Consider the following 15,549-nt stretch of genomic DNA (forward strand, 5'->3'; position numbering starts at 1 on the left):
GGGAATCTGTTCCAGAGTACCACATCCATATTTAAGAAATAATAGAAAACATAATTTTGGAGTTGAAAGGGACAGATTAGATATTTTTTCTCTGAAAGTTCTACTAATAGACAAGCAATTGAATTTAGAGAAATTAAGAGCTTTTGCCCAGAACCAAAGAGCTGATTACTGATAGAACTAGATTCATAACCAAGGTTGCTGATTAATTAATGATATTTCCCCCCCCGACACTATTAGATGGGATCACTAACGGCCAAGAAGACATTCCAAATTTGGTTTAAATAGTTTCTTGATACAGTTTTTCTTTTCCGACACCTTGCCCCTTTCTCCTAAGAAAGCAACATAAAAAATCCCAGTGAACTGAAGGCTCTTGTTCTTATAAGCTCAGTTTCCCCACCACTGACTTATAGGTACAAGTCCTTTCAGAAGAATGGCATAAGAACAATGCTCACCCAAACATAAGTCCTATCTGCAAAATAGGGTATGTTTGTCCTATGAAAGGTAAAACTTTGGGTAAGGAAGGGTAGATTTAGAAACAGCCAAAAGTATATGGCAAAGAGTGTCTGTGTGTAGTCTAACCCCAGAAACATTTGGTAGAGAGAGCAGACAGATTCCCTTTACTTTGACGGCTTCTGCATTCGTAAAGAATATGTGAATACCCGTGAATAATACAGAAGAGAAAACCCAGAGTTGATTTCATAAGCAGTCCTTGTACCTCTCTACAACAATGAGGGGAGAGCCGTGTGGATGACAGGACTGGACAGCATGAGAGGGTTCAGTGACCCAGGAGGTACTTTTCACAGAGTTTTTTCCAAAGGAGAAGGGGTGGTTCCTGTCCCCATGAACTTTGGCTACTGATTTAGCCTCAGGAAGACATGCCCATTTGAGAAAATTACCCATACCTCATCAGCTGTTATATCAATTTATATATAAATATATAATTTATATTATATATGAGATAATTTATATTATGTATATTATATAATTATAAATTATAAATATACCATTTATTATAGAAATAATATATATATTATGTAAATAATATATTTTATATGTGAAATAATGAGGTCTGAGTACTGCATTAAATGTAACGACCCTGAATCTAAAGGCTTTACTGAAGTAGTTCCTGGAATCACCTCCTGTCTTTTTGACATAATATAACTAAGGTTCTTTCATAGGCTGATCAGGTAACCAGCAGCCTCCAGGAATGAGATGAAATTCCTACAGAGGTATTATAGTTAGTTAGCCACCAGGAGAATCCTAGTACCTGAGAGGCAGTGTAGTGTGTGCTCTGACTGGACTCTCACTTTTGCCCTCATTAGCTTTGTAAACTAGTTAAGTAATTATTCTTGGTTCCTTCCCTAAGGGTAATAACGGAACTTCCTCTTAGCATTGCTGTGAAGAGTAACTGAGGTAACAAGTATAAGGTACTTAAACTGAAGCCACTCAGGGCGCCTGGGTGGCTCAGTCTGTTAAGCATCTGACCCTTGATTTCGGCTCAGGTCATTATCTCAGGGTCATGGGATCGAGCCCCACCCCGTGGAGCCCCCAAGTCAGGCTCCATGCTCAGCATGGAGTCTGCTTGTCCCTCTCCCTATGTTTCTCCCTCCACTTGTGCTCTGTCTCTCCCTCTCTCTCCAATAAATAAAATCTTTAAAATATGGAGCCACTAAAATGCTTCTATGTAATTATTGCAGTGAATTTGTTTTAATTTGGTGTCTCCACATCCCTAGTTCACCTAGTAACGAACCTGGGGACCCGGTCTCATTCCTCCTGACATTGTGTCTGCCACGCAGCAAATGCTCAGTGTCATTGACCTGAACTGAGTTGCCCAGTATCACTACCAGCATCAGAGTCAACTCACTACAGACCCACTTGCTGACTTGGTCAAATTTAATTTTATTAAAAATACAAGAACTAGAGCACTAAGGTTTTTTTTAATCAAACTTCTACTCTGAACATTCATTGTAAAAACGATAAATACAGAAGTATCTCATTTAATAGAAGTCTATGCTACAACATTGGTTCTATTGTTGAAAACATCTTAAACATTAGAATCCTCTTCTCAACAGTTTTCCGAAGGCATTACTATAATTGGCTTCCAAAACTTTCTTGCGCAACTGCACTGCTTCTTCTAGGCATATATTGTCACTCATAAATGGCAGAGCTGCATTTCAAACCCAGTTCTGACAAAGTTCAAGATCAATACTCTGAAATCCCTAATCTGGACTGCTTCTCCTCATGATGAGAGAAGAAAGAAACAGGAGTCTGATACGACTGGTACAGAGACTTGCTTACGGACCCTTCCCCCCAAGCAGGTTCTCTGTAGGTTCTGCAGGTTGTAGGTTCTCCATAGGTTCTCTGGGTATCAGCCAAGGCCACCTGATCAACCTCTCCTCTTCTCAGGGAGTTCCTCCCTGGGTTCCCTCAACCCTCTCACAGTCTAAGCTTCTGGCTGATTGCTGCTGCCTCAAGGAAGCGATAGCCAAGGCAGGATCACAGCACCAGAGGGACATCTTGCCAAAACAAATCAAATGCAAATCAAACTGGGCTCCTACCAACTAACTACAGTTGAATACCCACTGTGGGCTGAGAGGCAGCCGGTCTCATGACAGCCTGGAGTTTCAGTCTTTTCCTTCTACCTTCTGCTCTGAGGCATCAGTTGACCCTCCCCACACCAGAGGCTCTGACTTTGGATTCATAGCAACCTACTCCCAACCAACATGTTGGAGAAATCCCTAAATTCAACAGGGAAGAGTATTTTAGATACACTTCATGCTAAAGAAAGTGCTTCATAGTCTATTTTTCCCTCAAGGTAACTTTTTTTAGACCTAGGAATCCAAGTTTTTAGCACCCATCCATGGAAATCAGACAAGACAGTCAGGGCATACAGAGAGTAGCCACACTTCTGCCTTTCACATTCATAATGGCTATAATAAACATGAGTTTGACACACAGATTACAGCCAGGGTATGCACAGAAATTAATCTAGCTCTTCTATTCCTCAATCAGAGCTTTCCCAGGAAGTCAGGCTTAATGACAGCAAAGGGTAGGAGAGTTAGTCAACTGTGCTTATGAAGTTCAGAGCAAACATCCAGAGAATATGGTGCTGGCACAACTCACATGGGCAGCTGGGCACAGTCATACACCAGTTTGTAAGCCCAGCCAGGGCTGTCAGAGGAGCATGGCCCCTTGGAGACTCTGCTGCATTCTACTCCTTGCTAGATCTGGCCAAACTGCCCTGATGTGGAGCAGGGCTCTTGGACGGACTCCTGCCCATTTCCCTGTTCTCCTGCTCCTGCCACAACACATTCTTCCATCGCCAGCTATTGTCAAGAAAAGCATGGTGCCTTTTGCTCCAACCAAGGAAGCAGCTGGATCAACGGCTGGGTAGAGGAGAAGGGAGGATATGTCCTAAATGTTATGCAGCCACAAAATGGTCCTTTCCTTAAAAAATGACCTCTTATTTTTGGGGAGGCCAAGGCTCCCCAAAGTACAGAGTGGTCAGCATCACCAACTAATTATCCAATGATGTGAATCTGCTAATTCTTACACATAGCACATGGCTGTTCAGAAGTCAAATGCTCTAAACATGATTTCTGGTTCCACAAATTTGCAAGGTTTTACTAAAAGGTCAGAGAATACAGAAAATACCAGTTTTTTCATATTCAGAGATTAAGAAACCAAGGATTTTAGCAATATAACTTTGATTTTTAATTCTGAGGGCTTTGTACTTCAAGATGGGTTTTCACTGGAAAATTGGAAAGACCTGATATTTAAGGAAAGGAACAGGGAAAACTGATCCAGTTTTCCATATAATCTCTAATCAGAGTTTTTGTAATCTGAAGGTCAATGTCCAAAGGGGCAGAGAAAACTTGGATTTGGGATCTGCAGGTCTCATAATACCTCTCTCTGTCTGTCAATATTTGAGGTGATTTAATCAGGTAGGTGGGGCACAGATGAATGTGGTATCAGAGGTTTGGTGCTGGGTGACTGGTTCTTTCAATGCAGGATATTAGCCAGTGGCTGGTGCATGGGGTACAGAGTTCAGTTACTTGGAAAAAGGTTGGCAAGACTTAGGAAGGGCATTGGGCTCTTAGGCATCAGTGCATACAGCAGAGTTCTGGCCTTGATGGCATCTGAACTATACAGCAGAAAAACGAGATCATTCCATCCACAGAGAAAGCCTACAGATCAGGGCTGAGGGTAGGGCACAGGGATGCTTGGGGCTTCTTGAGGCCACTAGTTCTAGCTTCCATAGCTACACGGCTATTTCCAGACCCCTCCCACTGGAAGGGGCTCCTAATTCAGTCCTCTGAGATAACAGAGCACTAGTAACAACTGTGGGCTGTGACTGGAGACGCGGCAGATCAGAATTTACATTCTGATTCATTCATTCACTCCACAGATCAGTGAAGATCTACTCTATGTGTCAGAGTGCTGGAGGAGGAGGGGTACAGGGACGAACAAAACTTCCTTTCTGGATGTTAAGGTTTAGTGAGTTTTAAATCCATGATACTTTATTACACAGGGTACACAGGGGTCACTTTGCCAATCATTTGAAAACAATTAAATTGCCCATTTCAAGCTCGGTCCTGACTTTGTCACACAACTTGAAACACAGGTGTCATTACAACCTCATTTAGAAGAGGGACGCAAAGCAAATGTCACTTCTCCTATGCCCTGAGCCCACCTCCTACTCCCACCCCTTTGTCCAGCCTGTTGGTGAGAGATTCTACTAACGACATCCTGAAACATTTCCTCCATGGTTGGGACATGATCCACCATGTTCTAATAGCTGCAAACCTGTCAAGAAAAAGTAATGAAGATACCGTAATTAGTGAAGGTGAAGGCTCAAGGTCAGCAAGGTGTTATATAATAGAAACAGAGATTCCCAATAGATATATCTGGGGAAATCCTGTGGGTTCATTTGAACGGGTTTGAGAAATACGGACCAGAGAAAACTGTGATTTGCAGCTGACGCCGAAGAAGGGCTCCAAGCCCCTGGGCCCTGCAGTCTGTGCACTAACCACCAGCCAGGGCAGCACAGAATCCTCTCTTTGTATGGTCACTGCATCAGATTTCAAAGTGTGTTTATGTTACACATCATTACCGCCTTTACGCTGCTCACTACAGATCACGAGGAAGCTTCTCTTTGGGTTTGAGAATGACACTGTTGACAGCATTACGTAAACACCCAGGCAAGTGCCAGAAAAACCCAAACAGGAGGGTGGAAGGTGAGGGTCGTAGCTGCTGGGGACTGCCTGACAACAAGTGAGAAGCACAGGATCTGGGTAAGCTGGCGGGTGTAAGCAGCAGGGGCGAGGCCTTACAAGATGCCTTCGTTGATGGCTCTGAAATGCCTAACACTCTTTACTGTATAGAGAGTAAAGTTAAGGTTTAAACAGAATTAACTCTGGGAAAATAACTCCTTGACTTAAATTCACAGAGAGGACAAAATCACTGGCCACAGGTTCTTTCCAAGAGGGTTTTCGAGGGAAAAGGTGCTGGGTGGTTGAGGGAGGCTGGGTCCCATGTCCTGGAGGGCGAACCCAGGCAGAGGCTGGCTGGGCGGCTCCCAGCTGGGCGGACGCCTGTGACAGCCAAACCCGGGCTAGCCTCCAACCAGAGGCAGAAAACCCGGTATGTCCCTGAACAGGATATCCATCATGTCAACCTCGTTCCTGTCGACCCCGTGAGAGTAGCCCCAGTTTAGGCCACTGAACCAAAGTGGTGGGGAGACGTTGTGCATACCAAGACTGGCTCATGCCCAGAGTTGGGGTCCGAGGTGGAAGACTAGAAGTGCAGTCGGTCACGGGCATGCGTGAATTAACATTCAACGTTCGCGTTCTTCTTCGGTGGTCCCAGTCCTTTTATTTACTCATTAGCTGAGGCACAAACCTACTCACTCGCCCTACCAGCTGCTTTGCAGGGGTGAGTCACTTAGCTGCGTGCAAGCCTCACCGAACCCCAGATTCTGCCCAGCGCAAAGCTTCGCTGCTGCCAACTTATCCAGCATATACTTTATTGCACTCTGTGAGGTCAGTATAGAGCCTGGTGATGATACAATATCTGGGGCTGGTATGTTCCAGGTCTCAGGATAGAGTCATGCATGTCCAGAGATGGCACAGGGAGGGAGCCAGGCCTTTACCCCTCTGCGGACCCTCGGGGCACAGGGGCCTAAGCCATACGCCAGCCACACTGCGGAGGTGGGACGACAGCCGTGGGACCCGAGCGAGGACGGGCAGGAGTGTTGGGAAATGGCCCACGGCTCCATCAGTCTCAGGACGTCTCCTCCCCTACAGAGCTGCTCCCTGCAAGGACTACTTCATTGCTAATAGGCTGAGCTGTGTTCTGAGACTTCACTGTATTAAAAGTGAGTCATTGCTGATGTTGATAACGTTAACTACAAAGATGAGAACTTAGAAACGGATGGAGGAAGAAAGCTCTGACAGTTCCTGAAGTCAAAAACCCACACGTACCTGGACTCCAAGTATGGGTGATTCTGGCTCCTCAACATCTCTGTGATCCATCTATTTTTTACAATGGTCACATTTATATCATCTCTCTCCTGACCTATTACAATCATCTTCCTCTACATTCATCTCTCTCAAATCCACGTTCATCCTATTGCCAGTATTATTTCCCAAGTGAAAACCTAACAGTATTATTACCCTGTTTAAAACTCTTTAATAACCCAAGGGGATCACAATTAAATGATGTTTACTCATCTGTCTTCTCTTCTGTAAACCATGGGCTCTCTAAAGGTAGGAACATAAATTTAAAATCCATCCTTGAATCCAGAAAAGTGCTCAGTAAAAACCCGATGAAAGACTGTTTTGTGTCACCATCTGCAGAGGTCTGTGCTCATCTCCTCCACTGGCAACATTCCAAAAGATAAGGCCAGGGGCTCCTCAACCTGGCTGACTATGCCCTGCTGAACTCCAGTGTCAAAGTGGTTTGTGATCCCGCGAGGACTCAGTGACCCAGGGTTGCTGATGTACATACAGGGACTCAGGCCATAGCATGAGAATAGACTGAAAGATTTCTTCTTGTTCTTGGTACAGTAAAGACTGCAGCAATCTAAAGGTCTGTGGTGGTTTTTTGTTTTCACTCCCAGTGTGACTAGAATGCCTGGAACTATTTCCTTCTTGAAAACATGTAATAGGCACACCATTTACTGTTTACCAACTACAACCATGAATCTAATACTTGCTTGATATGTATCTTCTGTGTCTTGGCAACCTCCCAGGGCTCTGTGGAGACCCACTGGAAGGGGGTAAGGCTTATTTTTTAAAAAAATACAATGTTCCTTCCACTGGGTCATTATTTCCTATCTGTTAGCAATGAGAACAGAGGTGTCTCCCCCCGGCCCCACATAAGTGCTGTATCAGTTTGCACAGGTTTATAAAAAATGTTCAAAGAGATACCAAGAACATTATTTTGAGGATCCTGATTCCTTTAGGACATGGCATCTCACTCCTAGGGTAAATTTTTACCTTGACTGATACAGAAGGATGTGGTACCTTTTAATCTTTGGAGGAACTAACATTAAGGATGGAAGACAAAGAGAGAGCACCTATTAGAAGACTTGAACTAACACAATGGGGCACATTTTGATGTTGAGTTCTCATTAAATTTCCGATGGGGCAATTAGACATAATGAAAAATCCTCGGGGCAGTTTATTTCTAACTGCTCATCTGCCCCAGCAAGAAAAACCCTGCCCCAGGCTTCAAGTGCCAACCTTCCCTAAGCATACAGACCTGTCATCCTTTACCATCTCGTGGGAGACTCTACTCCAGGTCATACCTTCCAGATCCCTTATTCCGTAGTCTCACCTCTTTCCCTGGCCAAACTGAATTCAAATGAATGGCTGGTAGAACTACGGTAGTGTTTTGTTTTGTTTTAAATCCTTACCTATATTTTCATTCTGCCTTATACAATGGGAGAGAACATAAAAAAAAAAAAAATTGGCTACCATTCAGAACTGGCAGAGGAAGAACCGCATGGCCCCTGAATGCCATCTGAGATTCAAGCCATGTTATGTCATGTGATCACTTTGGCAGATTTCACCAGTAAATGCCAGAACTGGTAAACACACTCACATGTGTGCACGCTCATGTTCAAACATGTTCATCTACACCTCTTTTTTTAAAGATTTTATTTATTTATTTGACAGAGAGAGAGAGGGAGAGATAGAGCACAAGCGGGGGGAGGGGTGTGGGGGCAGCAGAGGGAGAAGCAGGCTCCCCACTGAGCAGGGAGCCTGATGTGGGACTCGATCCCAGGACCCTGGGATCATGACCTGAGCCGAAGGCAGACGCTTAACCGTCTGAGGCACCCAGGTGTCTCTCATCTACACCTTCTATGGAAACATCATACTCATCCGTAACAATAGCAGGCCATTTTAAGGTAGAACTCGAGTAGCCACATAATCCAAAAGAATTTGGGTTAGCCCACTAACTTAAAAAAAAAAAAAGGAGGAGAAAGAAATGTTTTCCTTTGCTAAATTACTTATGTGTAAGTACTGGTAGGCTACATGATTTGTTTGCCGTAAGCCATTGCATTTTCTTATCTCTGCTACCCCCAAACAGACCAAGCAAACAAAAAACTATCAAAAAGCAAAACAAAAAGCAAACAGAAAACCAGTTAATGGTGTTTTCTCCACTCTCCTTATGGAGTTAAAGGTTTATGTCAAAGCTAAAATGTCAAAGCAGCTGAAATAGATGCTCTTTGCAGACTCTAGGTCTAAATGTAACTTGAGCTCTCGCCTTTAGCTGGGGATACATTTTTAATTTTCTTTAAAGATTTCCTTTGCCATACTTTTCATTTCACAGGTTTTTTAAATTCCTCAAGGCTTGCCCAGTGGAGTGAAAGCCACCTTAATGAAGAAAGTAGAGATTAAACCACCATGACTTTGGAACAGCCGAGGATCTCAGCTGTAATTGTTTGGCTCAGAACCAGGGTCTAAAACCAGCCATGGGAAAAGCTGCTGAAATGGAGCCTGCAATTCTCTCCATGTTTGACTTGCATAATGTTGACATTATAACACCAGAGAGACCCAAAAATATTTCAAACAATTATGACTTCTTTTCTATAAATATTTTTAAATTGCTTTAAAAGATAAAATAACATATTTTACCCCCCCCCTTTTTTTTTTTTTTTTTTTACTCTGGTCGCCCTCAGCAGCTCACTACTACAGATTTATTTTTGGCTCAAAGGTCAGGGAGGACATCTTAAGGCACTACCTCTGCTGTTAAACTGTGTTTTCCAACATGAGTTGCCCAGTGAGTAGGGGAATCAGCTACTCTTAAAGCAACAACTGAATGTGGGGTTACAGCATGGGAGAAATAGTTTATTTCTTATGTTGATGCCCGAGCCAGGAAAACAAATCAAATAATCTTTTAAAGACAATCTTTTAAAAAGTCTCCCACCCCTTTATAAGCACAGTTTCCTTTTTTGGACAGAAAAATCCTTCTTCTCATTCTCTTTCATTACTCTTTCCTTTTCCAGTTATTTCTGCTATGAGACATATGTTTGAGTGTACTGAGACTTCTCCATGAGGAAGGTGGCATAAAAAAGGAAGGAGAATTATAGAGACAGCCAAGGAACTCATGAGTTCTGAGTACATTATTCAACTATTTTCAGTTGTGTCTTCCTTCAAACTTTGCCAAACGGTAATCACCCAGAGCGTGAGAGGTGAAATTTATTTGAAACCTGCAATTTCCACTCTCAGAGAATATGATTCAGAGACCTTAATTTTGAGCTCTGGAAATAGGGGATGATATCCTTAGTCACAGACGAGCAGAGTGATCAGTAGGTTAATAACCAACCCTCCAGTGCAATTGCACTATCTCTCCTAGGACCAAGAGACTTGGCTTGCCTTCAGTATAAATGCCCTCAGCATGATTTGCAGCATTTATTTTTGATGTGCAAACATTAGACGCCAAAATTGTATTCCTCCTAAAACACCCACAGAAAAGTCCTCCTAGCTTATGATTTTAAAGCTAAGACAAGTTTCCTATTTGCTGTTACTTAAGAACTTACCTCTTTGAATTAAATCATCCAAAGAACTTACATTTAACAAATAGAGTTCAGTGTTATTTCAAAACACTGGGGTGGGAATGGGAGAGCAGAACTCACCTTCACTCCCAGAAACAGCATTGCCTGAGCCTGCCACTGCCAAGGTCAACAGCAGCTGCCAGAGATCCATACCTGTAGGACCTGCAATCACACAAAAAAGAATATGATAAAGCCAAAGCAGACCACTGTCATTGCATACTGTTTAAAAACTGGCTAAACCATGAATGAGCTGACATGCGTGTCAGTTCTCAAAGGAGTCCTAGTACATCTCTCATTGCCCCAGAGTCTCGTATTGTTGTACTTTTCATGAGGGCAAACAGTAGGTTTATAATAAATTCTACTTCCCATGGGTGCTTGCCTCAGGAAATAACAAGGACACTAGCGATTTTCACACCCTGGCCAAAAGCCCTAGAAGCACCTCGCCACAAGGTGCTTCAATAACAGGGCCAGTGTGGTTTCACTTTAACTTGATCTGGAAATAGAAAAAGTCGTCAGCAGTATCACCAAGCATAGGGCCTTGAGCTGGACAGGCCGTAAAAGGAAAAACACAACAACCCGCTTGTAATAGGAAGACTTCTCCAGTGTGTTTCCCAGTGAATAAAAGAGCGCAACTCATACTCAGAAGAGTGTACTAATGAGCCGTCATGGGGAGGTTTAGCTAGAAAGACAGCAGAAAGGAGAAGGCGAGAAGCAAAAAGACTACAAAACATCTCTGCTGCCGAGGTGGCCCTCCTTAGGATACCTGGTGTCCTGGGTTTTCTGTTTTAGGAGGAGTGTGGCTCCGAAAGGCCAGGGAACGCGAACATCCCAGACTCAAAGAAAGGTCAGTTCGCAGCCTTGCTAGCTATATGTGGCCACAGATAGCCACAGTGTGGCCACACCTGAATCCCTTCAGTCTGATGAACAGCGGAGCAGATCATGCCTCAGCCAGCACGTGCCTTTACCTGGAGGAAATAAGCTGCTTTGGAATCAATAATCCAGGGGTCCACTTCTAGGATCTCTGAAGAGGCATGTTTGGGCTGGTCTAAATTGAACTCAGCACACTGTCCTTTGGAGGGCTGCTGCTACATCTAACAATGAAGGCCAACTCCTTTAAAGCTTAGCCGTACGATTTCCATAAAATTACATTACTTACACATCACTCAGGCATACCTGATCATCGCCCTGGGCTCTCCTCCAGGGCCTCCCTCTGGCCTCATTTTCACTATTGTATATTCTTGACGATAATGAAAGAGCCCTTCTCATTACCCCTAATCAGGCTGAAATGATGAACAAGAACATTTGTTCTCGTGGGTAATGGAATGAATGGTGTGGTCCCCGGTAATGGCCGGGTAATTCTGAATAGGCATCAAATGTGGTATTTCATACTTTCATTTCTAGATAGTGGAGGGCCCATCATTTCTTTTTTTGTTCCATATGATTTTATGTTCTTAAAAAATTCTAAGAATACACATCTCTACATCATCAACTGAGCATCTTCCTGTGTCTGAATATGCATGTGCATGCCAAATGCCTAAAGAGCACCCTCAAACACTGTCCCCTGGAGAAACGGGCAGAACTGAGTGTGACACCGCACGTGAATGCACTTGGCCAATTATGAGAGTTCACACAAATGTGGGTTACAGTTATCGTAACATCCATGTTTTAAATTCCTAACCTGGAAGGCTCCGAGCTAATGGCCTTGCATCAGCCTCATCTACTTTGCAAATGTGAACCTTGGAGCATCTCTCTCCTTAGATCCTTTACTAGGGGGTGAATAGGCCATGTGATCTGAACTTGAAGCCTCCAGCAGAAATACGTAAAGAGACTAAAAATAAATATGCTAAAGGCTGAAAATGCCATCCTGTTGTTAACTGGATATTTCCTTTTAAAATTTATTTTTAAAGTATTTTCTTTTAAGTCGGAAAAGCATGGAGGAACTGGGCTCTATATATAGTGTTAGTTTTACTAGCAATCTCCCAATGCACTTAGTGTCAGGTGAAGAAACCTCCCTTGGCACTTGTTCTCTGGATATCAGGTTGTAACAGAATTCTAATTCCTAGGCAGGGATTTTGGCTTCCCAACTGAATAAAGATATGAATAGGTTTGCATTGCTCAGAAGGCTGCTTTCGCTGGTTTGGAAGTCGCCTCTTCAAATATTTCAAAGATACTTGGCAGATGCCCAAGACAAGTGAATTTTGCTTCAGATGAATAGTAGATGACTCCCTCCCATCCCCAAACTTTTGAAAGTTGCTGTCTGCAAATGAATCAACAACCTATGATCCAAATGATCAACAACCTATCTCGATAGCACGCATTCTATCTCATACAATGAGACAAACAAATCAGAATCTTAAAGCAAAATCAACCAGAAATCTGTTTGCACACTCCTACAGCAGAAAAGGAGCTTTTTAAAACTGCCATTCTCCCAAATAGGAGCTGAGAACCATTCACTGCAGCACTGAACTGAGAGTACTGCATAGGGCCCTAGCCCGAGCTCCAACTAGGTAGCAAAGAGGATGGAGAGGTGTGGCCGGATTCAGGAAGAGCTCACTGTTTCATACAAGACTAAAACTCTGCTTCCACAGTTGCTGGCTCAGTGGGGCTGACTGTCAAAGTAGTCCCCTAGTGAACTGTCCCCAGGGCCAGCACACAACTAGGCTGATGGACATTCTGTTCGATTTCACTGGAAGTTGCCCCCTTCCGTTTTGCAGAACTCCCTATGGCAGCTTCTAGATAAGGGGATCCTTCTTTGTTAGGTGTTAGCTGGGAGAAAACGTCCCCAGGAGAGGACAAAGTGTCAACATACGAAGTGTGAAACTTCAGGGTCGTCTGTCGATAATGAGCCAGATGTGAGCAGGACAAAGTCCCATTATTCCCCTTCCCCAATATAAGTCTCTATGTAGAGGCAGGTACTGTCCAGAGGAATCTACCAAATGTACCTTAGCCTACTGGGTTTTTAAGTTTGCAAGGTTTTTCTAGGGAAAATACCTCTCTAAATTTCTACTGATATTTATATGCATTCTTTGGCTATAGCCTCACGGCAAGATTTTCATTTGGGGTGGGGCGGTGGTTGGGTAGGGGAGACAAGCTTCCATTCTTGCATAATGGAACTCACACCATTTCCACTTTCAAAGCCTGAGGCATTTTGCCCCCCCCCCCCCGCAACTTCCTCAAGGGAGAGCCAGCTGAAAAGCAGTGTAATCAGCTGGTGTGAGTTTTAATTCTGCAAACTGCCCAGCAGAGGAGACTCTAAATTACAGTTAGGCCTGTGATATACTGACTTTTATTCCTTGGCTATAAAACAGGACAAAAACACATGAGAAGAGATGGAGATTAAATATAATATTTTTTCCAACATGTTATAACCAACTCCAGGCCAAGAAAGGAATTAGTTCAATTCTCTTTATTTTAAAATTAGCAAGAATTTGTTGAACTCCTAGAATTGTGCAGGGCATACTGGAGAATACAAAAGCAATCAAAATCACGGTTCTTTACCTCAAGAATTAGGCAAGATAGGCAAATGAAATTGGGAAAAGAGGAAGCATACCTAAAAATGAAAGAAAGATCAGAGTGGGGAAAAAAAAATCACCACTGAACTGAGGGGCTTAAAATTAGAACTAAATGACAGAGAAGATTATGATAGGTAAGGAATAGTGAGGGAGGGGTGTAAACTTGCATTACGGGTAAAAACTCAGATGGTGCAAATACAAAGGTATGGCTCTGGGTCTGATTAGTTCAGGGCAGTAGGTGGAGGTGAGAGAGAGAACAAGGTTTGAAATTATGAATAAAGGGGAATAACATTGGGTTGGTAAGGGAGGACTAGACCAAAACAGCAGTTCAACTCAGATATTTTTTAAAAAGATAGATATATTTATTTATTAATTATTTATTTATTATTTATTTATGTAGCATGAGCTCGGGGGAGGAGTAGAGGGAGAGGGAGACAAGTCCCCAAGCAGACACCCTGCTGAACTCAGAGTACAGGGAAGGGCAGAAGCTGGATCCCACTATCCCAGGACCCTGAGATCACGACCTGAGCCAAAATTAAGAGCCCGATGCTCAACTGACTGCGCCACCCAGGTGCCTCCCCAGTTCAACTCATATTAATCAGAAAGTCACTGGGAGTTTTGGGATAAGGAAAGCATGTGCAAAGTGGATTTTTCTTAGGATAAATCTGCTCCTCATACTTTCTTAACCTGGTATCACTGAGAAATACCGACAAGATTTGGCAATGACTGGATACAGGAGATGATAAAGAAAACATGCCTATCACAAATGAATGAGTATATAGTGTATGTGTGGATGAAAGATGGCACTATTGATAGAAATCAGGATTTTGGGATCTGAGTTGTTCAGGAATGAGAAGATTACAAGACTGTCTTGGGATGTTTGGTATTAAAGTGATTTAATAGTGATTTAAAGACTTGTGGAAGTGTAAGAAATGTCTGGTGGAAAGCTGCAGGTAGGAGACCAAAGACTGAAAGAGGGAGGGGAGTCATTACCGGATTTCAGAGATTTACAAAGAGATGATGAGTACCAGATGAGTTTAATATGAAGACTAGGCTATTTCATGAAGAACCCCCACATTAACTTTATTAAAAGTAATATAAAGTATGTTAAGCCATATAGGGGAAAATGTGCTCCTATCTGGTTTGTAATTTGGCAAAGACAAAAGGAATCACCACCCGAAGCCACCTAGAACCTCTGATTTGTATCAAGCATTTAAAAGGAAAGTGGTCAACAGCATCCCTAGAAGAATGACATCAGCATATTAATATATAGATAGAATAATAAGATAGATTGAGGAACTTGTCGTTTGCCTTAACAAAGGCAAAATACCAATATGGCAGCTGAATTGATAGAAATAATATTTTACCAATTTTTTGTTTTACTGGTCTAGCTATCCTGATACCAAAAAAGTAAGAGCTGATTAAAAAATCCCCACAGAAGCAGAATTGTTTATATTGCAAAACCAAGACTCTAGTTAGATAACCTAATAAATGTGTACTTTCTGATGCAGGTGTTCATTAGCAATGAAATATTGCAAAACCGAATCTAGTTGATTTCCCGGTGAAGCTGTTCTAAGAACTCGACATTGAAAAAGAGGCGAATCCAAAAGGGTATTTGAAATGACCCATTCTAATTAGTACCCGGCATTTATTTGACTAGTTTGCATTTTTCTCATGTTATTACCCCCTTTTTATGGTGCTGGTCATTTGAAAATTGGTCAGATCCAAACTGCCTTAGGTCAATTTCTTTCTTTCCAATTAGTGAGAGAGAAAATGTTCACAGACATTACTGACATACCTACTTTCGCTGAGATTTTTCCCTTCTCAGGATCCAGTGGGGAATACAGGATGGAAAATTATTTTAAATGTGTAATGTATGAGGGGAAAAAAGGCCTTTGGGAGTAGTGTATATAATAAATTGCCTTTTTAATAAAACATTTAAAGCATAGATCGTATGTACCTGCGCTGGCCACC

General features: G+C 42.7%; 1 protein-coding gene across 8 annotated transcripts in view; it reads right to left on the reverse strand.

The window, feature by feature from the left end:
* Positions 1-15,549, reverse strand: part of GHR (growth hormone receptor) — a 257,534-nt gene that overhangs the window by 126,337 nt on the left and 115,648 nt on the right. For 7 of the 8 annotated variants that reach the window (XM_073890948.1, XM_073890949.1, XM_073890947.1 and 4 more), the window contains exon 2: positions 10,145-10,225. In XM_073890948.1, the coding sequence (XP_073747049.1) occupies positions 10,145-10,214 (70 nt within the window). In that variant the 5' untranslated portion in view covers positions 10,215-10,225. Of the gene's footprint in view, positions 1-10,144; positions 10,226-15,549 lie in introns of those variants that run through there. The other variant, XM_073890945.1, reaches the window with a different exon arrangement.

This window comes from Callorhinus ursinus, unplaced genomic scaffold (assembly GCF_003265705.2).
Source record: "Callorhinus ursinus isolate GAN/ISIS: 27379988/994484 unplaced genomic scaffold, GSC_fseal_2.0 scaffold3, whole genome shotgun sequence".
Lineage (NCBI taxonomy): Eukaryota > Metazoa > Chordata > Mammalia > Carnivora > Otariidae > Callorhinus > Callorhinus ursinus.